We start from the raw sequence: 27,538 nt of genomic DNA, 5'->3' as shown, positions 1-27,538 counted from the left end.
ATTTTGAGCTGGAAGGGTTCATTGTCTGAAACCATCCAATGGGAAAATCGGATGCAAAGCAGGAAGAACAAGTCCTGATCTCATTGGCTAGAACCTTCAGCAGGAGTAAAGTTCCAACCTGAAGCTTCTCTCCTGCCAGAGAAAATTGTCATATTATGTCAGAGACCAGGCTGAGGAGTACTGCTCTGATGAGGAATGGTGGGAGTCTCTCACTTCCCCTGCTACTGACCAGGATCCTGAAGCTGCCCAAGAGCAGGGGAGCAGTATAGATTTAGAACAGTGGTTTGCAGAAGGGCATAGTTCTGAAGACAGAAGTTGGGAAAAACTGGGGGGTAAACAGCAAGGTGAAGAAGAACGGAGGGAGAGAGAGCTAACAGACTCTCTCACACTGGAGATTGCCCAGCCTATCAGTCCAAGCTCACATAGAGCAGATAAAGTGGCTACACAAAAAGCACGGCGGTTGCAAGATCAGGTTGCAAGGCGCAGAAGTGATGGGGTGACTAGGGGGAAAGTGGGTGGAAACCTTAATTGGGAGCACCTTTACTCTGAGATGGGACGCGGGTGGCACTGTGGGTTAAACCACAGAGCCTAGGACTTGCCGATCAAAAGGTTGGTGGTTCGAATCCCCGCGATGGGGTGAGCTCCCATTGCTCAGTCCCTGCTCCTGCCAACCTAGCAGTTCAAAAGCACATCAAAGTGCAAGTAGATAAATAGGTACCGCTCCGGCGGGAAGGTAAACGGTGTTTCCGTGCGCTGCTCTGGTTCGCCAGAAGCGGCTTAGTCATGCTGGCCACATGACCTGGAAGCTTTATGCCGGCTCCCTTGACCAGTAAAGCGAGATGAGCGCTGCAACCCCAGAGTTGGTCACGACTGGACCTAATGGTCAGGGGTCCCTTTACCTTTACTTACTCTGAGATGGACTCTTTGTTCTTTCGTTGTGATCATTAAAAACTCTTTAAATGGCAACAAACTGTTTTTGCTTTGTTCTGCTTATCCACAGCCAATGGGAGGGAGGAAGTCGCTTCCCGGAAGCCTGACATATAAGGAGAGTTTATGCTTTCAAAAGAGATGGGGAGCCAGTGACTCTCCTGATATTGCTGGACTCCAGTTTCCACCAACCCCAGCTAGTATCAACCATAGTGGGCAGGGAAGAACTTTTTTCCTTCCATGCTTGCCACAGGAGTACGAACATTCTTCACATGCTCCTTCATTGGTTTTTCCCTTCACTCAAACTTTCTGACATGCTGTTCTTCCATAGGCCATGTTTAGATTTCTTTTTATAATTTTTTAAATTTATTTATTACATACGAGATGCACAGTTACATAAAACAAGAATAAAAGTACAATCGTACCTTGGAAGTTGAACGGAATCTGTTCCAGAAGTCTGTTTGACTTCCAAAACATTCGGAAACCAAAGCGTGGATTCTGATTGGCTGCAGGAAGCTCCTGCAGCCAATCAGAAATTGCAGAAACCCCGTCGGACGTTAGGCTTCCAAAAATAGTTCACAAACCAGAACTCTCACTTCTGGGTTTGCGGCGTTGGGGAGCCAAAACATTTGAAAACTAAGCTGTTTGAAAACCAAGGTACAACTGTAAATAATACTGTGTTTATGATTTGATGGAAAGAACATAGGGTGTAGTAGAAAGGGAGAAACAACAACTAGATGGAAAACTGGGTGGGAAGTCGACAAAAATAAAAGACGAAATTGTGTTTTGACTGCATTATGTTAAAAACGTTGAAACTACGGTAATTGAAAAAAATAAAACAGCAGTATGCAGAATGCTCAATTAAATGTTTCTGAATACAATAACCAAGTTGTGTCAACATCTATATAGCATAATTATTAGATATGAAATGATGTACAATAATGTGTGTGCTTAGATTGTTGACCATCAGTAAAATGTATTTTGCATCCATGACAATTTTAATTTATAGTAGGTAAAGGAGAAGCAGGACTTGACTGTCAACAACAGGGGTGGCTAACCTGTAGCTCTGCAGATGTGTTTTGAACTACATCTCCCAATAGCCAAAGTCAGGGAGTTGTAGTTTAGCAACATCTGGAGGACAAAATGAGCTCCTCAGATCCATTTCTGGATCCATTTCTGCATGGCCTTGTCCGTGCATTGTCAAATTTCACAGGGCCACCAAATTTCCTACTGGAGAGATTATAGAACGTTAACTTACCAGGATGTGAAGCATCTGGCAATTCATGGCCTAGTGAGAAAGGAGGAACATAAGGATGTTTACTAAAAAAGGACATCAGAAAACAACACTGAAAATGTTTCAGAAAGGAAATAAATAACTTACCTCTGTTTGTCTTGGACACAAAGGTGCTGTGTGCAGAACTACCACATCCCATAGTCTTCGAGCAACACACCTATCGGATTGCAATTAAACACAGTATCTTAAATGTACAAAAGCTACATGTCAGTGGTTCCCAACCTGTGAGTGATTGCTCTCCTCTAGGGATGGGGAGGAAATTTGATTCAGTCCCATTAAGATTAATTGACCTAATTTGCACTTTCTGAAACAATTCACAAACCAGAGCACAGCCCTACTTTGGAATTTGCACCTCTCTGGATTTTGAGATGCAGTTGACTCTGGTAATGTGGACAAAAATGGCAGCACTGGGGTGAAGTGTGCATAAGAATGCATATATTAATGACAACAACATAAAAATGCATCGCATGAGGGGCAATTGTTTTGAAAAAATTGTGTGAGGGGAAATAGCATTCAAAAATGTGCATATCAGGAGAAAATTGTGCTAAAATGCTTAGGAATGTTTGTGAGAACTTCAAAAAAATATCGCATGCTGATGCAGAAATATAGAGAACTGAATTTAAGATTGGAAAAACGAGAAACTGAAATTGACAAATTTGTCTTCTCTTCCTCCATCATTGGTTGAACTGCTGTGACGTTACTTTCAAACTGCCAGAGTTTCAAAAGTGCATTTGAATTACATTCTTTCCCTCAAAGAATGCTGGGTATTGCATACCCTTCAACATTTCTCCGGTGAAAAATTGGACATCCTACCATACCCTCCAACATTTCTCTGATTAAAACTGGGACATCCTAAGTGAAAACGGGACATTCTGGGATCAAAGCAGAAACTGGGATGGCTTCTGTAAATCTGGGACTGTCCCTGGAAAATAGGGACACTAGGAGGGTCCGGAGATACACCTCTTTGCCTGACGTTTGACATCTAAGGTATATTAGTTTAGGACCCACCCTATTCTTCTGACTGTAAATTGTTTTAACTGATTTTTATACCGCATTCTTATATAACCTGCCCTGGGATCTTATGGTGAACAGAGAGCATGAAATCTAACAAATCACCATGATAAATGGGGCCCATTCATGACTGATTTCTGAGTGATCTTCTTACATACAGGCTGAAGAGGAGATGTTTTGGTCAATATGCCTGTACGTAAATAGAAATTCATGAAAATTAAGAGGGGGGGAAACATACCTTAATCCCAATGCCTGCTATAGAAAGGGATTCTTCTACCTTTGAAGCCTTGATGGGATGTCTACTTGATTCCGGAGGTTGGTTTTTCCTGCTAGCTGTATGCATTTATAAGACAGCTGTTAATTCTCAAGTGCTTCCAAGACAGCTTTTTACACTCCGGACTGAATAAATGATCTCTGGAGGTTTAACAAGATGAGCATTCTCTTCTAGATAAAGTCACCGTGGAGAAAAAGGGCAGCTTTACCCCTTTTTTTGCTCCCTGTATGTGAAGCATCTGGTTTATTTACTCGATGTTGCTCTGAAAGGTCTTAAGAGCCTTCCCACGTGACAAGGAAAGACAGCAAACTGAAATGGATTAGGATTACTTGCAGGAGGATTAGGAACAAAGGATATACCGTATTTTTCGCCCTATAGGACGCACTTTTTCCCCTCCAAAAATGAAGGGGAAATGTGTGTGCGTCCTATGGGCGAATGCAGGCTTTCGCTGAAGCCTGGAGAGCGAGAGGGGTCGGTGTGCACAGGAAACTGTGCGCAACCCTTGGGAGACTGGCACGACTTCGCGTCGGTCTCCCAAGGGTTGCGCAGAGCTGCCTGCATTCCGAAGCCTGGGGCGCGCTGAAGAGTGCGCCCGGGCTTCGCACAGCTCTCCGCAAGCCTGGGGAGACCGGCGCGACTTCCCGCCGGGCTCCCTAGGCTTGTGGATAGCAGGCTGTTCTGGGGGCTATGGGGCGGTGCGCCCTATGGGGCGAAAAATATGGTAGTCTGTTGCCCTTTCTCATCTGAGGACCTGATCATGTACACCACTGGACACTCCTTCTGTTTTTGAAACATCTGGCCTTCCAGATGTTGCTGAACTACAACTCCTCCTTTCCTTTCCTGCCTGTGAGGGGTGCACCCTGTTGCAACAGTTCAATAAAAATCAGGCTTACAAGCTACTTTGCTTCTCAATATTGTCTGGTTGGCCTGTTATTTTCTCTGATCGATGGAGAATTACAAAGGACTCTATAAGGGCTCTTGTGTTCCCCATAAGGGAATAAGGGCAGATTTTTGTTTATTACAACATTAACAGCACTTTTGACCCCGGAAGAGGGCAGAACACGGATGGAACAGGGCACAATGGACAACACAGATTTATGCCTGACTGCCAACGCACACAGTTACCCAAAACACAACATCTGCACAAACAGGGAGTTGCCTGTACTTCAGTTTATGAGCCGCAGGCTGCAATGCCTTTATTTTCAATGGATTTATCTAGTCCTTTTTGAAGAGCTAGCTAAGACATTATCCATTGCCACATCTTGTGGTACTTAAGACACCGGGGGGGGGGGGAGAAATCCAATCAATTTGCATTTAAAGGCAAACTTACTAAATTCTCACTTTCCAAAACAATACACAAATCAAAACACAGCCATCCCTCAAAATTGGTACAGTTTTGCAACTCACCTCTCTAGCCAATAAATGCGCACTAGGGAAAGCATGTGCAAAAATGCATGTAACAGTGAAAATAACACACAGTAATTCATTATCTTTGGGGAAATCGCTTGGAAAAACGTTTTGTTAGGCAAAACTGCATACAAAAAGCTGTTTATTGGGAGAAATTGTGCATTACAACGCTGACAAATTTTCATGGTCTGCAAATCTGTGCAGAAAAACGGCAAGCTCGATTTAAGATTGGAAAAATAAATCTGCAGAACCAAAACGGACAGCTGCATCCAACTGCAGTGGTAAAATTCCACACTAGAAATATACTTAGGATGAATACTTTGTTTTGCTTGTCCAGGATTTGCTTCCAGCCCATTTGTACGGACGCCTTCAATTTCTGCACTGTTTACCTCATTAGGCACTTGTTTAACGCTAGTGAGTATAAACTGGGTCAGTGAAAAGCTCCCTTAACCCTCTTGGGGTTTAAAGCAGAACGTGTTGGTAAGCAGATAGCGACACTTCGGGTGAGATCTTGATCCTATTAAAGCCCATGGCAACATGTTTGCTGTTGACTTCAAAATACAATTTCACAGGCAAGGATTCTGGAGTGTGTGTGTATTTGTGGGGGGCGAGAAAGTATGTCCATGTCTGTTGCACTTTACCTTAGAAGCACAGAATTCACATCTTTTTTTAAAATATGAGATATGAAGTTCTAAAAAAACAGTCGCCCAGTTAAGACAGCATGGATGAGAGACAGCAAGCCTGGTCACTGTATCATTTGGTGAACTACAGGTAAATGTGTTGCAATGGGAACAAAATGGTTAGATAATCGCTTCTCAATACTGAACACTTTTGCATTCTAGTGAATAAGAAAAACCAAGCAGAAGGGAGCAGATATTTTTGCCATCCAGCTAAAAAATGAAAAATGATTTGCCACGTTCTGACAGATCCAATGCAGTGGTACCTCAGGTTACATACGCTTCAGGTTACATACGCTTCAGGTTACAGACTCCGCTAACCCAGAAATAGTGCTTCAGGTTAAGAACTTTGCTTCAGGATGAGAACAGAAATTGCGCAGTGGCGGCGTGGCGGCAGTGGGAGGCCCCATTAGCTAAAGTGGTGCTTCAGGTTAGGTACAGTTTGAGGTTAAGAACGGACCTCCAGAACGAATTAAGTACTTAACCCGAGGTACCACTGTACTTGAAATGTGCACATATATACAAGCAAGAATAACTCGCAAGATGTATCCCTTAACCTCATGTTCCTGTTTCAAGCCAGCTTCCCACCCTTTCAAATAGCACTTAGATCACCAAGCGAGTTGTGGATTCAAGTCCCATGTTGGGTGAAAAATTCATGCACTGCAGGGGGCTGGACTAGATGACTATCATTGTCCCTTCCAACTCTACAATTTTATGATATCCACAGGGTGGCGCTGTGGTCTAAACCACTGAGCCTCTTGGGCTTGGCGATCAGAAGGTTGGCGGTTCGAATCCCTACGACGGGGTGAGCTCCCATTGCTCTGTCCCAGCTCCGGCCAACCTAGCAGTTCGAAAACACGCCAGTGCGAGTAGATAAATAGGTACTGCTGTGGCAGGAAGGTAAACGGCATTTCCATGCACTCTGGTTTCCATCACGGTGTCCTGTTGCACCAGCAGCAGTTTAGTCCTGCTGGCCACATGTCTGTAGACAAACGCCAGCTCCCTCGGCCTGAAAGCGAGATGAGCTCCACAACCCCATAGTCGCCTTTGACTCGACTTAACCAGGGGTCCTTTACCTTTTTACCTTACAAACATTCTTAATTTGCCGCATTGTGGAGAGGGACTGGGAACCACACAAAGAAACAACTTGTTCAAAAGCTACTACTTTGTAAGTGTGAGTATTTTGTCAATATCCTCCTTTGCAGTTCCCAGAAATGGATGTGCTATACAGTATGATCATAAATAAGGCAGGGATTCCAAGTACAGTGGTACCTCAGGTTACAAACGCTTCAAGTTACAGACTCCGCTAACTCGGAAGTAGTACCTCAGGTTAAGAACTTTACTGCAGGATGAGAACAGAAATTGTGCGGCGGCGGCGGGAGGCCCCATCAGCTAAAGTGGTACCTCAGGTTAAGAACAGTTTCAGGTTAAGAACGGACCTCCAAAACGAATTAAGTTCTTAACCCGAGGTACCACTGTATTATACGCACACACAAAAATCACATATACCCGAGCCCTTGGTGTCACCCTACGTCTAGTGGATGAGGGGAGATATGGAACCCTTGTACTCTACAACTGGTGTACTGGGTGGGTCTCACCTTCATGTGAGAAGAAAGGCTTAAAAGCTCTTTCCATGCGGAGTAACCAATCATACCTGGCACGAAAAGAGCTTTTAAGCTCTCCACCGTGCTTGGATTTGACTTGTGCAATTTCAACCAGCTGCATGTGGTTGAAATTGCGCAAGTTAAATGCATGTAAGATGCAATTATACCGCTTTGGCTTTTTATGCTGCAGTATTACAAGGCTGGCTCTGGCTCAGAAACCACAGAGTCTTTGATACAGGATGAGAAATAGGCGAGATAAGAGGGAGGGTGGGGGGAAGAAAACCACCACCACTTTAAAAATCCATTTATTTCAGTTCTGTCCTCATAGATCAACAACAAAACATTGTATTTCTGGGGGGAGGGGGACACAATAAAAATAATTCATCAATTCATCAACTTCAGCTTCTGCTTACCAATCATTTTGCAAGAGCAGAAAAAAGGCACTAGTAAGCTGAAATGTTTTTGGTCTTATTTTGGGTGTAAGTCCAGTGCATTATTAATGGCTTTATACACTGGGAGGTGGGGGCTGCTGGGGTATCCTCAGTGAGTCTCCTTAGCCTACAAAAGGAGATGTGCAAAATGAGAATTTTCTTCTACAGCATCTTTCTAAAGTGTCCCATGCAAAGTGAAAAAAACAGAGTTTGGGGGGCAGTGAATCGTTTGGCTACTTAGGAGCCCCAGCAAATGCTCAGTTCTATCATTTTCTGAAGTTTCAGCAAGCTCTCTGCATTTTTGTGCCTTCACAATCTGCTGAAAATCATACGAAGATGGAACTCATAATGCTCCACTCTGCTGCAGTTCTGTTTCTGTATGGTCAGTGTTCCTCTGTATATGAGGGAGGAATGATTTCAGGTTCTATACAGTCAACTGCACCCAGTGAGTGACCCTTTAACTCACAAATATTGTATAGGACAACACAGGCTGTTATTACAGCAGACACGTTATCTTCACCAACTGGGAGTTTGCATTTGAGACAACATCAGCATCCCTTAAAGCAACCAAATCGTGCATCTATTAAAACCGTGGCTGAATAACATTTTTTTTTGGGGGGGGGCACTCTATGATTCCATCAACCCCTTCTTCTGTGAGGTATGTGTTTGCCATGAATTGGTACACCAGGGTTCCCAGGCACAGATACCCACATCCATTTCTTGGCAAGGTGCAGTTTACAGAAATGAAGGCATCGTGGTTTTCGCCACTCCTGCTAACTTCCAGACTGATAAAAAGTTTACACTGGTGTCTGTTCCTTGTAATGGGAATGGAATGATAGTTTTTCCTATTAGCGTGTTGATCTGATTTGTCCTGGGATAGCATCTACCACACCGATGCAGTGGGGGAAGCCCCTGCACAAAGACCAGAATAAAAAAAGAAAGAAAACTAAAATCAGTGCCCTGCTACTGTTAGGCCAACATGCACCTGTAACACATGGCAATTCTGTAATGAGCTGCAACTTTTGGTAGGTTGTCTCCCAGCTGTGGGATGTGATCCATGAGAGGCAATCAAGTACAACATTCCTTGTAATGCTAGAGAAGACATGCAAGCGAATGTTTGGTCCAGCCAGTTGAAACTTCCTGTTCCTCTTGGCTGCAACATCCTTCCTTCTGCATGTGATAGAAGGTGGGTGTGACCTAACCTGTCCAGGTAACAAAAGGACAAGTCACACAGCACCCTTCCCTTCTTTTTGACTTCCTTCTTCGTTTGACCAGCTTTTAGTTAGGACTGCTCTGCTAGCTCTCAGCTAGCAAAAGCACTGGGATTATTCCCCCATATGGGGTAGACCCACATGTACATATTTGGTCCAGCGCCGAGGGCCTTCTGGTGGTTCCCTCACTGCAAGAAGCCAAGTTAGAGAGAACCAGGCAGAGGGCCTTCTTGGTAGTGGCACCCGCCCTGTGGAACGCCCTCCCACAAGATGTCAAAGAGAAAAACAACCACCAGACTTTTAGAAGACATCTGAAGGCAGCCCTGTTTAGGGAAGCTTTTAATGTTTAACAGACCACTGTATTTTAATCTTTGTAGGAAGCCGCCCAGAGTGGCTGGGGAAACCCAGCCAGATGGGCAGGGTAATAATAATAATAATAATAATAATAATAATTACTAAGTCTGCCTTCAGGAATCCAACTGTGAACTGATGTGAGAAACATCAGTTTTATTGACTTTGAATAAGATTGTGGCGCCTTTATTCTTTTAAGAGGGATTCAAGGAAACTTACCAGGAGCATAAATTCAATCTGAGACAGACTGAATTGTATAATAGTGAGAGGCTAACACGAGCCTGCAACCAGCTATCTGCTGTGCATGTAAAAAGGGGAATGTAACTCTGCTAAGTAAAGGAACTTGCTAGCACAAGTTAGGAAGGATATTAATTAACAATATATCCTCTCCTGCCACCCTGAACATTCCCCACACCAGCTTCACAAACTGGCTCCGTAGCAGATGTCTGATAGCAAATCAAAACTCCAGGGCCACATTTGCCATGGTGGATATCCCAACATCAAACTGAGTCGCCACTTCTCTCTAGCAGGGCACATTGGACAGCCACAAAATTCCTGGGTTTTCCCCTGCAGATATAGCTTCCTGCAATACTGAAGCTGATATCAAAAAAGGTCTGATCTCAAAGAGGGTGGCTCATTCAGAGGTTTTTAATTCGGCGTTCATCAACCCACAGTATCATGACGAGGTTCTCTTAACAGGCAGAGCCTGATGGATAAACAGGCAGTCAGACAAGAGTTTTCCCTTTCTTTCCTTTTCCAGTTGGGGCAGGTCGCTACTACTGGGGGCATAAAATAAGCTTGCGTTTCCGGGAAAATAAGAAAATGAGAGACTTTGAATACCAAGCTTTCTGGCAAGCACAAAGCAGTTAAATGCCAGGAATTGCAAGCAGGAATGTTGGAGAATTCCTCTAAAAACAGAAGCGGGAGCAGAGACTGCCACTGGCTGCTTATTTGTTCCACGTCTGGAACTAAAATCCATCCAGCGAATATAATCAGAATTTTCTGGTGTCGTTGGCTTTCAGTGTGCAAATGATATGTAATTAGTTACGTCCCACCCGCTTAATTTGCATTGTGTTTCCTTGGCACTGAAATGGATGCGGTGCAATAACATAATTAAGCAAATGATGTAGTTTTGCCACAGCGGACAGCAAGACAGATCCTGTGGGCTTTGGCAGAAGAACTGCTGCAAAATGTATACAGTATTGTACGTGACGAATGCAAGGTGGAACGAAAACTGACACCTTCTTACACCCCTAATTGCAAGCCGGAAGTGCCAGGTATTTGGATGGAACTTCTATTCCAAATGACAATCTGCATTAAATATCAGAACTTACATGTTTTCACACCAAGTTCCTGATCCGTGTCATGTAATTGCCTGGGGTTGCAGCACTCATGACAGTGGTGTAAACTGTTCCCCTGGTAAAGAATAGGAAACGAATTGAGTCATGGTATATACCAGGGACGTCCAAATCCCAAGAGATCTACTCACAGAACAAAAAACCGGCAGTGATCTACCCCTTTTTTTTGGGGGGGGGTGTTTCAGGTCAAAATTGTTGAGCTTTCTTTAGGGAGGAAAGTCCCGTTTTGGGGGGTTCAGGTCAAAGATGCTCTTTTGCCACCGCAAAGGAGAGGGAGCCTGCGATTGACCCCAATCTACCAAAACCTCCCAGGAATCAACCAGTCGACCGCGATCAACCTGTTGGACATCCCCTGGTATATACTGTCGAACGGCACCCCAATCTCTGAGCACTGTGAGATTCCAGGTGTCCCAGGCGCTTACCTTGGGCTTGGTTTCCTTGGAATGAGGGACAGCAGAGGCTGTACAACTTATGATGGAGAGGCTCACAGTACAGTGGTACCTCGGGTTACACACACTTTAGGTTATAGACTCTTCAGGTTACAGACTCCGCTAACCCAAAAATAGTGCCTCAGGTTAAGAACTTTGCTTCAGGTTGAGAACAGAAAGTGTGAAGCGGCGGCACAGCAGCAGCAGGAGGCCCCATTAGCTAAAGTGGTGCTTCAGGTTAAGAACAGTTTCAGGTTAAGAACAGACCTCCAGAATGAACTAAGTTCTTAACCCGAGGTACCACTGTATTAATGGCCCAAAAGGGTCTTACTTCTGCCATAGCCACAGTCTTGGACCCAGCAGAAATCAGGCATAGCTCTGCCTCTCCACTGCCCAGCCCACAGCCTGCTTCTAGAGAACACATTCCACTCTGGATTTTGTCCTTCGAACTACCAGCAAGGCGAGAGAGGGGCCCCCACCTATTTGCCCTCTGGCACAGAGCCATTTCCTTTGTTACCTTAATGACCCATACTTAAGGGACCCTAATGGCCCTTGCCTGGCTAATTCAGCAGCTGGATTACGATATAGAAGCAATGCGAGCTGCTAGCTTGAAAGCAAAACATAAATGGGAATGTTGGGACTGTTCCGTGGGAAACAGAGGGACAGTCTATTCACAGTGCGAAGCACCGGAATTAGCTCAGAGTGTAATATGAGCTGTACAGGAAGTACAGTAGGAGGAGTTTGTCTCTCGGCTGCTGGAGTTTGAAGAGAGCAGACGTGTTTCTCTGTAACGCTGCAAAGACAGAAATAAAGGCATGCAAATACGTTTCTGTCTATCTCTTTCCCCTGCCTGGGGGGCAGGAAAGAGCGGTGTGTCCTTCTCACGCTGAGGAGGATCGCCGATTGCGACCTCTGCCTGTATCCTGCCGGGGAATGCAGACAGGGAGGTCAACCGGAGATCAAGCCGGGTGCCTGGAGAGTGGCCAGTTTCTCCCGATAAAGGCTCGATTCCCAACACCTTGCTGGATCCCAGGAATTAAAAGGGACTCCACCATACAACCTCATCTGCCTTGGTGCCCTTGAAATGCTGCTGGATTGCAGCTCCCATCATCACACTGGCTGGGGGCTCATGGGAGTTGTAGTCCAGCAACATCTGGAGGGACCATGTCAGCTAGTCCTGCCATAGAGATATTGATAGGCCAGCCTCCAGGTGTTGCTGAACTACAACTCCCATAATGCCTAGCCATAAGCCATGCTTGCAAGGGCTGATGGGATTTGCAGTACAACAACATTTGGTGGGGACAGAGGTTCCCCGTACGAGGCCTAAAGGATGGAATCCAAACCTATTATAGAAAAAATGCAAACAAAACTTACTCATTTAAGACTGGGTAGACTGACAATACCTGGAAAAAACCAAAATGAAATGAAAGGAGTCCATTTATTTATGTATTTAAAAGCATTTCTAAACAGCTGAAGCTTTTAAAACGCTGAAGGGGGTTATGTTCCGAGGCACCACATGCACCAGTGAAATCCCGTATATTTGAAAGACAATTGAAAAAGCCTGCAGGCACTCTGCCCCATCCTGCCTCTTTTTTAAAGCTTTTGAGTCACTTCTGGGTTCAGTGTGTTGTGCTTATACACGGTAGCTCATAAATGAAGGGTTTCCCCGTAACAACAGGGTGTAATCTTGTGGGCCATGGAAAGCCTGGGCAAAAAGAAAGGCCTTTACAAGTGATACGGAAGGGGGGGCATGTCTTCTTCACCTTCTTCGCTACAATATATCCATTTATTTCCAATTGTCAATGTCAAAAGGGACTAAATCATGGAACTTTGAAGTGTCAGGCATAGCTCTAATGGCTTTAGCCCAAACGTAGCAGAGTTTTCCTGCACAGCGAGGAAGCTAGTTGTGGCAGTAATGACTAGTCAGCTAGACTCAGAATAACTATTTACAGGATTTATTAAAAGGAAAAATAAAACCAGCAGAGTTTCTGCATACAAAACAAAGCAAAATAAATCCTTTCTCTCTCTCTCTCTCTCTCTCTCTCTCTCTCTACCATACACAGCACTTCTACTCCTAACACACCTAACACACCACACTGTGCTAGCAATCCTAGATAACAGAGTTGAGTGCTGGTCGTTAACCAATCAGAGTAAGTAGTTTCTAGGTCAAGCAGACCTGGGCTTTCTGCCAAGAGTAAATTGACACTGCCTTGAGTTAATTGCGTGAAGCCAGAATCTGTAAGTTTCCCATGAGAATCAATTAACAGAAACTGAACACTAAAATCTATAAAATTCATAGAAAATCAACGTGCTAATTTGCTCAATTTCTCTAGGACTCCATGACACCTGTCCTCCATAATCCCTCAAGCAAGGTGTCAAGACCCTAATCCTGTCAAATCACTCTGCCAAGCCTTTCCTCCGGGCAATGCCAGGTGCACAGACTATGCATACATGGACCATTGTCTTCTCAGGATGTGCTTATCTGCACATATCTCCAGCTCTGCATATTTCCCCTCCCTCCTCCATATGTTAATCCTGTGTGACCCAACCTCTTCTTAATGTATTCATGATGTAATCTGTGTAACCCAACCTCTTCTTAATGTATTCATGATGTAACTGGGATGTATTTTGCACTGTATTCTGGGACATGGAGGGAAGTTTCAAAAGTTCATGTCACCCCTTTCTCGCTGTTCAATCTCGTCTTGAACCTGTTGCGCAATAAACTTGGATCTTCTGCAGTTTGCTCCTGTCTCCGGCTGAGCTCATTTTCTTCCGCAGGGACCCGCAGACTTAGTCTAACGAGCTGGGTGGCAGAGTAGCCCCGCACCCAGATTTTACCGTAACAGATGGCGCCCAATGTGGGGCTCGAACCCACGACCCTGAGATTAAGAGTCTCATGCTCTACCGACATTTTACCGTAACAACAAGACACACAAAGCAACTGATGGATGGTAGTTTATGTATGCCAAAAGGAAGGGCCTTCCTGAGTACAGGGGCAATGGCACCTGTATGTGTCAGGGACCGTGCTGAGGAGGCGTGCGCTGAAGAGGAATGGTGGGAGTCTCCCCCTCCCCCTGCTCTGGATTTTGAATTTTCCTAGGAGCAGAGGACAGTGTAGATTTGGAACAGTGGTTTGCAGAGGGGCATAGTTCAGAAGGCAGAAGCTGGGAAATACTGAGGGGAACAGCTAGGAGAAGAAACACTGGAAGAGAGAGGGTTAACAGATTCACCGTCTCTGGGCAGCATTCACATTCTCACACACACACACACACACACACACACACGTCTCCAAAGTCATTGAGAGCTCAGAAAGTGTCAGCACAGAAAGCACAGAGGATACAAGCTCAGATTACAAAACGTAGGAGTGGTGTAGACTAATAGGGATGGAGGGGGTGTTAGCCTTAATTGGGAGCACCGCCATTCTGGGAGATGTGTTCTTTGTTCTCTTGCTGTGATTATTAAAGTTTCTAACTGGTAAGAAGACTCCTTTTCCTTTGTTCTGCTTATCTACTGCCATGGGGGAGAAAGCTGGTTCCCTGAAGCCTGACATTTGCAAAGGCACCCCAAGAGGTAATCGCTCAACCCCTTAACTGAAATTAGGCATTGAAGAAGCACTGCGTTGCAGCCAATACAATATGCTGTGGTGTGTGATTGTTTGTGTGTGTGTGTGTGTGTGTTACCCCCAAAAAGGTTCTCGTTTGCAAATGTGGCAAACCTTGAAAAATCCCAAGAGAGAACTATCCTAGCATAAAGACCTCAAAAAAAGTGAGTTTTGTTTTGTTTATAAAATGAGCAGGATGTAAAACGGAAGACTTACTTTGTAGAGAGACTCGAGATTAATATTCTTCTGTCCGGTGGCATTCAGTGCTTTCATGGCTTGGGTTCTGCAGAGTAAAAATAAAACCACTTCATACCGGAGGTAAGAGGTGTTGGAGTGTTTTGCGATTCGCCTTGTGCATGCAAAAATAAAATAATAAAAGAACAGCAGTCTTGCTCTGTGAGATCCGTTTCGATTGACGCAGCCTGACAACCCTAAGGTAAGGGGATCCCTGACCATTAGGTCCAGTCATGACCGTCTCTTGGGTTGCAGCGCTCACCTCGCTTTATTGGCTGAGGGAGCCGGCGTACAGCTTCCGGGTCATGTGGCCAGCATGACTAAGCCGCCTCTGGCGAACCAGAGCACTGCATGGAAACGCTGTTTACCTTCCCGCCAGAGCAGTACCTATTTATCTACTTGCACTTTGATGTGCTTTTCAACTGCTAGGTTGGCAGGAGCAGGGACCGAGCAACAGGAGCTCACCCCGTCACGGGGATTCGAACCGCCGACATTCTGATCGGCAAGTCCTAGGCTCTGTGGTTTAACCCACAGTGCCACCCGCGTCCCTCTGACAACCCTACCTATGCACAAAAGGGAGATATTCCAACTGTGGAAGTATAACAAAGTATGCATATATAGTTCCTTTTCTTCTTTCTTTAAAATAAGATAATCTTGACACAATTTACCTCCCAGCAAAGCATACGGTACCTTCGATGATCTAGAGGAGGAGGGGTTGTCCAGTGATCGTAGTTTGTCTCTACCCGGTACCACCTACATAAAATGAACATTAAAACTTTATCACTGTATCCTTTTGCATATGGGTATAAGGTACTTAATTTTTTTTAAAAGGGGGGGATTATTTCCCTCAGAACTTTTCAGACCTACTGTTTGTAAGGTCTTCATTGTTCAAGCCACTAAAATTAAGGAAGAAGATCCAGGGTGGTCCATTAATTTCAGCGGGTGTTCTCTGAGCAAAACTTAAGTTGATTACCACAATATGTGAAGGTGCTTTTTGTATTTTGTTACCCAGAATACCTGTGTTGTTTCTGCTGTATTCATGATGAGAGCTGTGGTTACTGTAAGTAAAACATTTTAACTTACTAAAGGTTGTAGTCTATTTACTGCGAGAGGGATAGAGGAGGGGGAAGAATTGTAAATGCTTAATACTGGGACATTGTACACAGAATCTGGCGACCATCCAGGTCATCTTCTGATCTTTGCGTAACAGCAAAAGGTCAAATTTTTGCTTTTGCGGGAGGTCAGAGAGCCTCACCAGTAGGGGATCAATGATCTTACTACGTGCCTCTTCATAACAGGGACATCTAAAGAACAAGTGTTCTGGGCTTCCTATCTCTCCCAATGGACAGGTGCAAAGTCTCTGAGCTTAGGGGACTTTTCTAAAGGCTCCATCCAGGACCGGCGAGGGAAGAGCCGAGCTTCTGGTGAGTGTAAAGGCCCTTCTTGCATTTCTAGATACGAGAAAGAAGAGATATGCTGCCGGTTTCGGCTATCTCTCTCTCGATTTCTCCAATTTTATAGTCGGGGCACCTTGCACAGTCCTGTTGTCTCTCGGTGTCTAATATTGTTTGCCTGACCGTAGCTTTTGCCTGGCCCAAGCCCAGACTTAGAAGGGCTTGAGGGGCAAAACCCAGTTTCCGAGGGTGTTCAGGACTGCAGTCTGCCAGCCTGACTGGAATTGGTCGCAGAGGATCAATGGGGCTATCCCGCGGGGGAGCAGATTCAATGTCAGCCATTTGTAGATTGATGTTAGGCAGATGCTAGCCTCCACTCTCATTATCATATGGTTTTGTTTTTGTTTTTGTTTGTTTGTTTGTTTGTTTTATCCTGGTCTGTGACCTTAATAAAGTTCATTCATACTGGGACATTTAAAGGTGTAACAATCTATATTCCCCGTGCTTTGCAAATACTGTATACATTTGTGTTTTAAACTCTGCTGGGGGCTATTTCGGCTAAAGAGTGAATCAGGCCCCATACACTTTTTGAATTCAGGCAGTCAGCCATTTTTTCTCTGTGATTCCCCACACATGGGGGGAGCACTTCGCAATTACTGGTGCTCCCCAGTTATTTATTTCCCAACACTCTGCCCCACTCATAAGACACCAAGGGGCAATTATACCCCTCCATCTACAAATTCATAACTTGTTTCCTACAAAACCCAGGGTTACAAAATTTCATGCTTACCCTCCAGTCAGAGGATCCAAGGGCCAAATATCGACTGGACCGCTTCTCCTTCTCGTAATGACTGCCCCTTCCCCTGGCTTCGTGCCCCCAATGATGAAGTAGACGTTTGCTATAATCGGTGTCTTGGACAGCATGAGAGCAGCAGCCTCAAAGTTCTCAGCTTCGCTCAAAACCTGTAGCAAAGCAGAAACAAAAGTGGGCATTTTGGACTGTTATGTACTGAGTTGAATAGGATCCAAATGCAGCAGTCTGATTGGTCCTAGAACAATAGGATTCAGAATGCAGCAGTCTGATTGGTCCTAGAACAATGCAGCAGTCTGATTGGTCCGCAGGAGCCACCCAATCCAGCTCCAGATGGAAGTGAATCCGCAACCTGATTGGCCTACAGGAGAATCCAGGAATTAGCCAATCACGTGCGGCCCATTGTGTAAATAATGTATATAAAGCAGATATTTTGGGGGAACTTCTCTACTATGAGCTGAATAAAGAGCATGAAATCCACACTCGACTCCGAGTATATTTCATGGACTGTGAGGTCCACACCATGAGGGGGTTCCTGTACCTTTAAGGGTTGCATAAAAGGCACAGCTTTTCCCATCACAGGGCTGTAGAGCTGGGAGAAGTCACAGAAGCTCCACTTTGGGTCTGGAGCTGGCAAACCTGCAAACATTTATCACACTGCGCATTATCCCAAGGCTCCAGAAGTAACCGAGTTGCTGCTTATCAGAATCCTGAAAACCCGAATTCCCATTTTAAGGAAGCAACCTTCTAGTCCTCATATTTCATAGAATCATAGAAGAGACCTCTGTGCAATGCAGGTATCTTAACTAAAGCATCCTTGACAGGTGGGCATCCAATATCTGCTTAAAAGCCTCCAAGGAAGGAAAGTTTGCAGAGCTAAGCTGAAAAGCATCAAGGGCAGAGCGCCTGAAACAGCTGGCAAGCAAAACAAGCCTCAGAATGATGTTTGTTTTTAACTGGCACATTTAGCAACCTGAAACAGGTTTCAACAGAGGATGCAAAGATTGTTGTTTAAGATCTGTGCTGATTTTTTATGACTTCAAAGCTGAATGGTCATGGCACCTGAAAGAAATTTACTTTTGCTGCAAGGGTTTGCGTTCATCAAGAAAACCAAGTGTTGTTGGTACTTGAAACGCATGTTTTTAAGGACCCCACCCTATTCTTGCAATTGTGGTTTCTTTTAAACTGTTTTAAGAAGAAGAAGAAGAAGAAGAAGAAGAAGAGTTTGGATTTGATATCCTGCCTTTCACTCCCCTTCAGGAGTCTCAAAGCGGCTAACATTCTCCTTTCCCTTCCTCCCCCACAACAAACACTCTGTGAGGTGAGTGGGGCTGAGAGACTTCAAAGAAGTGTGACTGGCCCAAGGTCACCCAGCAGCTGCATGTGGAGGAGCGGAGACGCGAACCCGGTTCCCCAGATTACGAGACTACCGCTCTTAACCACTACACCACACTGGCTCTCTTTAAATGTTGCATTTTAAAGTGTTGGGACCTCCCCTGGGGCCTCAAGGTGAAGAACAGGTAATAAAGAAAGATGCCTTAAGTCCCTGTCAAGGAAAAAGGTGGGGTATATATAAATAAATTAAGATTAAATCATAATAAAATAATAATAATAATAATAATATAATAATAATAATAATAATAATAATAATAGATTTGGAGGGCACCATGCTGGCTTCTCCTGCTCTCGGAAAAACCCCAAAACGAAACCATTTGTCACAGGAAGCACGGAAAATAAGAGAAATAAACTAAATGCACATTTCTCCCATTTGTAATAGCCTCCCTCCACTAAAAAAAAACCCACCGTTGTAAATTCTTAGATGTACTGGGCAGGGACCATTCTTTTTCTGCGCTACACAAATTATAACATTTCTGAACCTTCACCACCCCTAGAACTATTTTACAAAGCAACGTTATCTGTTCAATCGTAAAAAGAGAGAGGAAAGATTAATTAACACTTGGATTTTCAGCAACTTGGTGGTTAGTGAGCAACAAATCTGAAAAGAGCGAAACTTTGGCTACTTACAGTCCTGGCCAGCCAGCTGGCCGGAGAATTTCGATTCAGGAAAGTGGCAATTGCAGTCTCCCACCATGCGCTACGATCTATAACAGCGTGTAAGGGGAAGAGAAACGCCTCGTGAGAATCAGCCGTCACAAACATAGGCCGTTTCCTCCTATTGCTTCAGTGCTTAAGAGCTCCCAACCCAAATGGCCAGAATGAATATAAAAAGCATTTCTTCAAAGCAAAATAAAATCACAGAAGAGACCATAGACAGAGTGGCAGTGCTTAGCTGACTTCCCTCCACCTGCGTTATGGGGGCATATTGATAGGGAGGAGGAGTAAGGGAGTGGCTAGGTCAGCGTAGTGCAAACTTGCCAGCAGAGCCCAACTGGTGCTCAAGTCAATGGTCACTGCGCAAGTTGCGGGCTTTGCCCCTCCTCCTCCTGGTACATCACAGCAAAGATGGTGACAGGAGGTCAGGTAAGCACTGTTATCCTGCCCGCTGTGGGAGGACCAGGCCCATTATTTTTGTTATTGCAATGTACTATATACATTACCCAAGTACAGTCGTACCTCGGAAGTCGAACGGAATCCGTCCTGGAAGTCTGTTCGACTTCCGAAACATTCCAAAGCGCGGCTTCTGATTGGCTGCAGGAAGCTCCAATCAGAAACTGTAGAAGCCCCATCGGACATTCAGATTCCAAAAAAAAAAAAAAAAAATCAAAAACCAGAACACTCGCTGGTTCAGGAGTCAGATCATTCGACTACCAAGGCATTCGGGAGCCGAGGAACGACTGTATACTGTATAATGCATTGCCTATATTGTTCAGAATGCAACAGAACTGCCCATTTTTTGTCTGCAAGCCTTGATCTTCATTCCTGGGGGTGGGAGCTATCTATCAGGGCCTCCTTAGCGGTGGCTCCCCATTTATGGAACTCCCAGGCAAAGTCTCGTCTTTCCCCACAGTTACTATTTCCAAAAAAGAAAGCTAAAGAGGTTCCTATCTGTCCAGGTGTTTTGGCTTATGAAGTGTAAAAGGGTGAAGGTAAAGGGACCCCTAGCAATTAAGTCCTGTCACGAACGACTCTGGGGTTGCGGCGCTCATCTCGCTTTACAGGCCGAGGGAGCCAGCGTTTGTCCACTTCTGCAGACAGTTTTTCCGGGTCATGTGGCCAGCATGACTAAGCCGCTTCTGGCAATACCAGAGCAGCACACGGTTACACCATTTACCTTCCCGCTGGAGCGGTACCTATTTATCTACTTGCACTGTGTACTTTCAAACTGCTAGGTTGGCAGGAGCTGGGACCGAACAATGGGAGCTCACCCCATCGCGGGGATTCAAACTGCCGACCTTTCGATCAGCAAGCCCAAGCGGCACAGTGGTTTAACCCACAGCGCCACCCGCACTGTGTATGAAGTGTACTATTTTCCAAATGTGGCCATACCGATATGTATCATGGATGTTGCGCTATGTTTTACTGTAATTTTCTGGTTTTAATTATGGTTTTCTCTCTTTAAGATTCTTTTATTTTTTTTTTTTTAAATCTACATTATGCTCCAGAATGGAAGCGGGGAGGGAATCAAAGTAGAGCTGACATTTTTCTGTAGGATGTGGCAGAAATGTGATTCTTCTGTTCAGGAAGAATGAAATCTGCTTACCTCTTGCGTCTCCAGAAAATGTAAACTTATATGGACTTTGTCCTGTCCATATACCAACGTAACCGAAAAATGTAGTGCCTCTGAATTTTACCTAAAAATAAAAAGGACACAGAATGGACTGTAGTTAACCATAACTGCTTTTAATGCAAAGCACACCCCAAAACATGATCAGGTGTGTAAGTAATTTAACTTCAAGAAAACAGAGACCTTTATTTGAATGTAAACTGAGGCTCCAATACTTAAAATGCTTTAGCTCAGGATTTAGGAAGAAAAGGTTAAAATTCAATCTCTCTCATTTACTAATGCAAAAAAACAATGAGGGGAAAGCTCCAAAAACATTATTATCTCTCTAGAGGTCGCCTGCATTATTTGACTTTGCTAAAACCTTGACCATTGGGCCACAGTGTTTGTGGCTTATGGAATTGCAGCTCAACTATATCTGGGCTGCAGACATGCTGCACATTTAGAACACACCCCAAGATCCCTTTGAACTGCAGTTTACCCCCTCACACAGCTAAAATTCCCAGCACCCTTAGCAAACTACAGTTCCCAGAATCCTTTTGGGGATGTCATGCACTTTAAATGTGCCAAGCATATGCAGAAGTGGAAGGTGCCCCCATTTCTGCCCTAGGCAGTCAGGTGTCTAAATCTCACACCTCACCTCCCCCTGTGGAAAATATGACTGACACTATTGCAGAATCCTTGATAATAGGGAATCTAAAAAGCAACCTGGCAAAAATGCATGCTCCCTGTGCTTCTCGCAGTGATACTTAACTGCTGCCAAGAGCTTTCTATACCTGCCCATTCTTTAAAAAGTCCACATTTATGGTTGCCTTCTGAAAAATGTCGAGAAAGGGTGCATCCAGATTCCGGCCATGATAAATGCTCCCGTTAGTGTCCTGAGCGATGATACTGGTGCAGTATCTGCGGGATAAGAAAACAAGAGTGAAGAGATTAGATCGGAAAATTTTCAGACAGGATTGATGGAAGTCAAAAAATTGAATAAGATGTAAAAGTATGTTTAATTACTTTTGAAAATGATATGCTAAAAAACTAATTAAAAAATTATATGGGGAAAAACAAGACAGTGGCGTAGAAAAAGAGGACACCCACAAACACTCACAAAAAAGAACATGTTTTCCCTGACGCTTCGTCTAGAAAACAAGCACGGCGGAGGGCAAACAATGATGAGAGACTGAACCAAGGAGGGGTTCCCAAGAGGGGGAAGCTTAATTTCACACACTGATTTGGTGTGGCCAGCCAATTCTTTGGCTACGGACTTCTAAGAAGATCGCTCCCTCTAATAGAGAACTCAAATGGTGAGTGCCAACAGAAATGGGCCCCAAAACCAGAGGGTTGAATTAGCATTGTCATTAGAACTAGAAGGTTTGTCAAAGTACAATATTTACCTACCTACCTACATATGTGCACACAAGTAGCTGGGAGTGTTTAATTCTGCCCAAATATTTTTAGCAACCAAAAAATATGGAGACCTTCAAATGGATAGTGCAATTTTATGAGCTTGGACCCGCCACGCCAAAAAAAAACCAGGTGAAGTCATGCCAAAGCCACATTTTGGTCCGCCATCTTGATTCAAAATGGCCCCTGGCATCCAAACATCAACAAAGACTGCCGCCTCCACTTTGGGAACCCTCATGCAGAGACTGGTGCCAATATCTTGAGAAGCAGCTGAAGTGATGCTAAAGAAACAGAGAAAGTCACACTAATGTGATGTTTTCGTTTGCCATATTGATTCAAAATGGCGGCCAGCATCCTATCATTGATGCAAAAGAGCACTCCCATGCATTTGAGGTGTTGGTATTTTAATGCTGGTATTTTATTCTGCTCTGATATGATACCCTTTTATGTATTGTGCATTAATATATTTCTTTTTTAAAAATCTTATTTCCTCACTTGAAAGGCGCTCTGAGAACAGTGGCTGCAGAGCTTGTAAAGATTTAAATTAAAACGAAATCTGAGCAAGTGTGTTTTTAAGTTTGCACAGACAGGGAAAACCCCACTTCTCCCCACACAACAGATGATTGTACTAATGTTTTCATTCATCTTTCATTGACAGATAAAACAAACAAACAAAGATTCCTTGCACCAGCGGGCTCTTCTTCACCAATATCAAGGACACTTACGTGGTAATTTCGTAGGCCAAGTTAAGGAGCAAGCCATCCCCAACGCTCAGCCCCAGGGCTTGGCAGAGTCCCCGGATCTCGCCTGCAAACGGCTGAGGCACAAAGGATTCTATTTCTTCTGCCAGAGGCCGGATAATCGCATGAACCCACTTGGGAACCACTTTGCTGCAATGCAAGACAAGAAAGCAGTACATCAAGTATCTAGAGGGCTGCCGCATGGGAGATGGAACAAGCTTGTTTTCTCCTACTCTGGGTGGTAGAACCCAACGGGGGCCACCTGGCTGCGGAATACAGTCATACCTCAGGTTACAGATGGTTCAGGTTGTGCATTTTTGGGTTACAGACACACTGAAACCCGGAAGTACCGGAATGGATTACTTTCGGGTATCAGCGCTTGCAGAAGCGCCGAATCGCAACCCATGCATGTGCAGACGCGGCGCTGTGGGTTGCGAACGTGATCCGTGTGGGAGGCATGTTTGCAACCCGAGCATCCACTGGGCCCGACTCTCTTGGGCCCCCCAAAAAAATTAAAGGGGAAAAAACCTGGATGTACATTTCCAAAATACAGTGGTACCTCGGGTTACATACGCTTCAGGTTACAGAGGCGTCAGGTTACAGACTCCGCTAACCCAGAAATAGTACCTCAGGTTAAGAACTTTGCTTCAGGATGAGAACAGAAATCGTGCACCGGCAGCGCGGTGGCAGCAGCGGGAGGCCCCATTAGCTAAAGTGGTGCTTCAGGTTAAGAACAGTTTCAGGTTAAGAACGGATCTCCGGAATGAATTAAGTACTTAACCCGAGGTACCACTGTATAAGGTAAAAAACAAATAAAATAAAACCTACATACAGCAACAGTGTTTTGTGTTGTGCAGGCTCCTATGATGTAAGTCATGGGCCCCACCTGCTAGCCTGCTCCCTAAAATATCACGGGTTTGCTCATTTCTATATATAGGGTGCCTACATTCTGCATGTGCAAATGGCTTTAGATACCTATTTGGTCCATAAATTACCATATACTATTTATTCAACACAAAAAAACAGCAACAGTTTGTTGTTGACAAAGGACTGCTGGACATAGAAAGGGCCCCATCGCCTTCAGTAGTTTTAGGGCAGGGATGTCCAAAGTCTGTTTCGGGGCCCTAATCCGGCAGTTTATTTCCTGGGGTAAGATCCTAAAAAAAAAACCTTAACAACTTCAACCCTAAAAAATAGCTCAACAATTTCAATCCTAAAAAAGCACAACTTTGGTTGGCCCTTTGTTTGGCCCTTACGGCCCTTCACTTCATCAAATCTGGCCCTCTTTGAAAAAACTTTGGACACCACTAGCTCAGGGATTCAAACCTAAATCCACCCTGCAGGTGAGGGTATCCGACGAAGATGGGGCTCTAGTCCAGGGGTCAGCAAACTTTTTCAGCAGGGGGCCGGTCCACTGTCCCTCAGACCTTGTGGGGGGCCGGACCATATTTTGAAAAATAATAATGAATGAATTCCTATGCCCCACAAATAACCCAGAGATGCATTTTAAATAAAAGCACATATTCTACTCATGTAAAAACATGCTGATTCCGGGATCGATCATGGGCCGGATTAGGAAGGCTATTGGGCCAGATCCAGCCCCCAGGCCTTAGTTTGCCTACCCATGCTCTAGGATTGAGTGGAAACCAATAGTGCGTCGAGGGTGGCGCTGTGGGTTAAACCACAGAGCCTAGGGCTTGCCGATCAGAAGGTCGGCGGTTCGAATCCCCGCAACGGGGTGAACTCCCGTTGCTCAGTCCCTGCTCCTGCCCACCTAGCAGTTCAAAAGCACGTCAAGTGCAAGTAGATAAATAGGTACCGCTCCAGCAGGAAGGTAAACGGCATTTTCATGCGCTGCTCTGGTTCGCCAGAAGCGGCTTAGTCATGCTGGCCACATGAAGCTGTATGCTGGCTCCCTCGGCCAATAAAGCGAGATGAGCGCCGCAACCCCAGAGTTGGTCACGACTGGACCTAATGGTCAGGGGTCCCTTTAATAGTGCATCAAGCGGTCAAGCCCAGAGCTGGATCCGGCCAGCCTCTTTCAGAAGTTCATATGAACCAGGATTACAAGGAAGGAAAAAGCAGCGGAGAGACTGACGCCCCCGACCAAAATCCCCCTCCCGGTTTGCACTCACTCGATGAGCTGCACGAAAGCCTCTCGGAGGAGCGCCGGGTCGAAGTGGAGCCGCAGGACCGGCAGCCAGCGCTCCTCGGGCGGGCTGTCCAAGCTGACATTGCAAAGCAAGGGCGCGGGCACCTCGGGCCCCGCCGACCCCTGGGGGGCAGCAGCCCCACCGCACAGCAGCAGGAGCGGGAGGGCGAAGGGGAGCCGCGCAAACCCGCCCCGCGGGCGCAGCCCTCCCTCCATTGATGCGCGCGAGCAAAAGCGGCTCTTCGAAGAAGCCCGGGCTGCGCGTGGGAGGCGAGTTTAAGATTAGGGGAGGCGACCGGGGGCGGAGCCCGAGGAGAGAAAGTGCGCTAACCGCGACCAGGGACGCCGCTTTGCAATGTTCATTGCATAAGGGGGATATATAAACTCGTTTTCTGATCTCGGGGTGTGGCGAGAAAGCACGGCTTGGCTAATAGCCGGCACATTTTTTGCCTTTTTTTATTTGGACAAAGTAATAATCAGAAATAAATAAGAATAAAAATGTGCGCCCCACCACCAGACCATTCCGTTGTAACTTATCCAACCTCCCAAAACTTCAACACCTGTCGCCACGGTTTGACCCCTTTCCGTTTTAGCAGTAGGGATTCTACAAACACCTTCCATAGCTCCTTAAAATTATTTCTCCTGCGTATTCCTTAACGGCACGTGTTAATTTATCATCATTAATAGGTATATCCCGCACCTCTTTAGAGTCGGCACGTTTTAAACCGCTTTGGGTTTTTTGCACTCCCACCCGCTTTAACAGCTGCGGGGTGGGCAGGCAGTAATTCAACAGATGAAGCTTTTCCACAGCGTGGTTGAAGGTGGGCAGGCAGTAATTCAACAGGTGAAGCTTTCCACTACATGGTTGGTGGTGGGCAGGCAGTAATTCAACAGGTGAAGCTTTCCACTACATGGTTGGTGGTGGGCAGGCAGTAATTCAACAGGTGAAGCTTTCCACTACATGGTTGGTGGTGGGCAGGCAGTAATTCAACAGGTGAAGCTTTCCACTACATGGTTGGTGGTGGGCAGGCAGTAATTCAACAGGTGAAGCTTTCCACGGCATGGTTGGTGGTGGGCAAGGCAGTAATTCAACAGGTGAAGCTTTCCACGGCATGGTTGGCGGCTCAAAGGCAGAAGGACCTTGCATTAAAAAGCAGGAAAGCGGAGGAGGGCAAGGTTTATCTGTTATCTGTTACCATTCAACATAGGACCCAACACTTCGCCCCCACCCATAAAATATTTGATGGGGCTGCCCCACCCCCAGTGTATGGGGATTGCCATTCAAATTGCGTGTGTGCACCATGTCATGTGATCGATTATGTGGGGTGGGGCTTGCCTCCTCAATATTTTCTTCAAGTTGGCCCCCCTGCTATTCAGTCAGGGAGTTAAAGGTATAAGTGGCAATACTGGCACATGGGGGAAATTCCAAAATTGGGGCAATATCTGAAAATGGCAGATATTTTTGTGGCATTTCTATGATTTTATGCATTGTGATTGCCGTTATTTTTATTGATTGCAGTATAGTAATTCTTCATTGTAATTTTTAAGTGTAAACTGTTTATTGCTATTTAATTTTACTGTTTACTATTATATTCTAATGGATTATTGAATATTGCTTTATTTCAGTCGTTTATTTTCAAGTTATTATGACTTTTTTTATTGGGTCGGATTGTTATTAGTTGCGTGAACTTTGCTGCCTATTTTGTTGTTTCTCCAGCTTGTAGAGTGGCTCGTGCATAGTAATATAGAAAGGCAGAATACAAATTAAAAGTGAAATGAAAATAAAATAATAATAATAATAAAATGCATCTTGTTTTGTGTGGCTCTTCTGCTGAACTTAAGCCAGGAGTCAGCAAACTTTTTCATCAGGGGGCCGGTCCACTGTCCCTCAGACCTTGTGGGGGCCGGACTATATTTTGAAAAATATAAATACCCTGCAAGCCGGTCCCACAGCTGCCTCCGGACCTGGAGGAGAAACGTACTCTGCACGCGCTCAGGAGCACGTCTTGGCGGCACCCGCTCACCAGCGTTGTTGACAAACAGCAGCCGTAGTTTGCCGACCCGACTCAACTGTTCTGGTTCATTGGGAATCATTTTACCTTTCACCATCCTTTCAACACCTTTATCTGTTCTTGTAATTGCATATGCTCTATGGTTGTGGCAAACCCACCTCTGACCTTCTGGTGAAGGGAAAGAAATCTTATACAGTAAATAAAACTAAAATAAATAATAATATAATTATTTATTATTTATACCCCGCCCATGTGGCTGGGCTTCCCCAGCCACTCTGGGCGGCTTCCAACAAAATATTAAAATGATCAGACATTAACAGGGCTGCCTTCAGATGTCTTCTAAAAGTCTGGTAGCTGTTTGAAATCTGGTGGGAGGGCGTTCCACAGGGCAGGTGCCACTACCAAGAAAGGCCCTCTGCCTGGTTCCCTGTAGCTTCACTTCTCGCAGTGAGGGAACCGCCATAAGGCCCTTGGCGCTGGACCTCAGTGTCCGGGCAGAATGATGGGGGTGGAGACGCTCCTTCAGGTATACTGGGCCGGG

The 27,538-nt window shown here is 45.2% G+C and overlaps 1 protein-coding gene across 1 annotated transcript; it reads right to left on the bottom strand.

The window, feature by feature from the left end:
- Window positions 1-7,486: 7,486 nt before the first annotated feature.
- Window positions 7,487-25,201, bottom strand: LOC309540023 (N-acylethanolamine-hydrolyzing acid amidase-like; the record flags this gene model as incomplete). The annotated part of the gene is made up of 11 exons (XM_082236602.1): window positions 7,487-8,537; window positions 10,522-10,603; window positions 12,348-12,376; window positions 14,791-14,857; window positions 15,499-15,561; window positions 16,993-17,165; window positions 19,039-19,115; window positions 20,675-20,765; window positions 21,472-21,598; window positions 22,819-22,983; window positions 24,969-25,201. 10 exons carry the CDS (start codon window positions 25,199-25,201, stop codon window positions 10,528-10,530), a joined length of 1,101 nt encoding a protein of 366 aa, XP_082092728.1. The 3' UTR covers window positions 7,487-8,537; window positions 10,522-10,527.
- Window positions 25,202-27,538: the final 2,337 nt, after the last annotated feature.

This window comes from Podarcis vaucheri, assembly GCF_965113315.1.
Source record: "Podarcis vaucheri genome assembly, chromosome: 9".
Taxonomy (NCBI): domain Eukaryota; kingdom Metazoa; phylum Chordata; class Lepidosauria; order Squamata; family Lacertidae; genus Podarcis; species Podarcis vaucheri.
The sequence above is the reverse complement of the archived record's forward strand: the minus strand, read 5'-3'. Positions and strand labels throughout refer to the sequence as shown.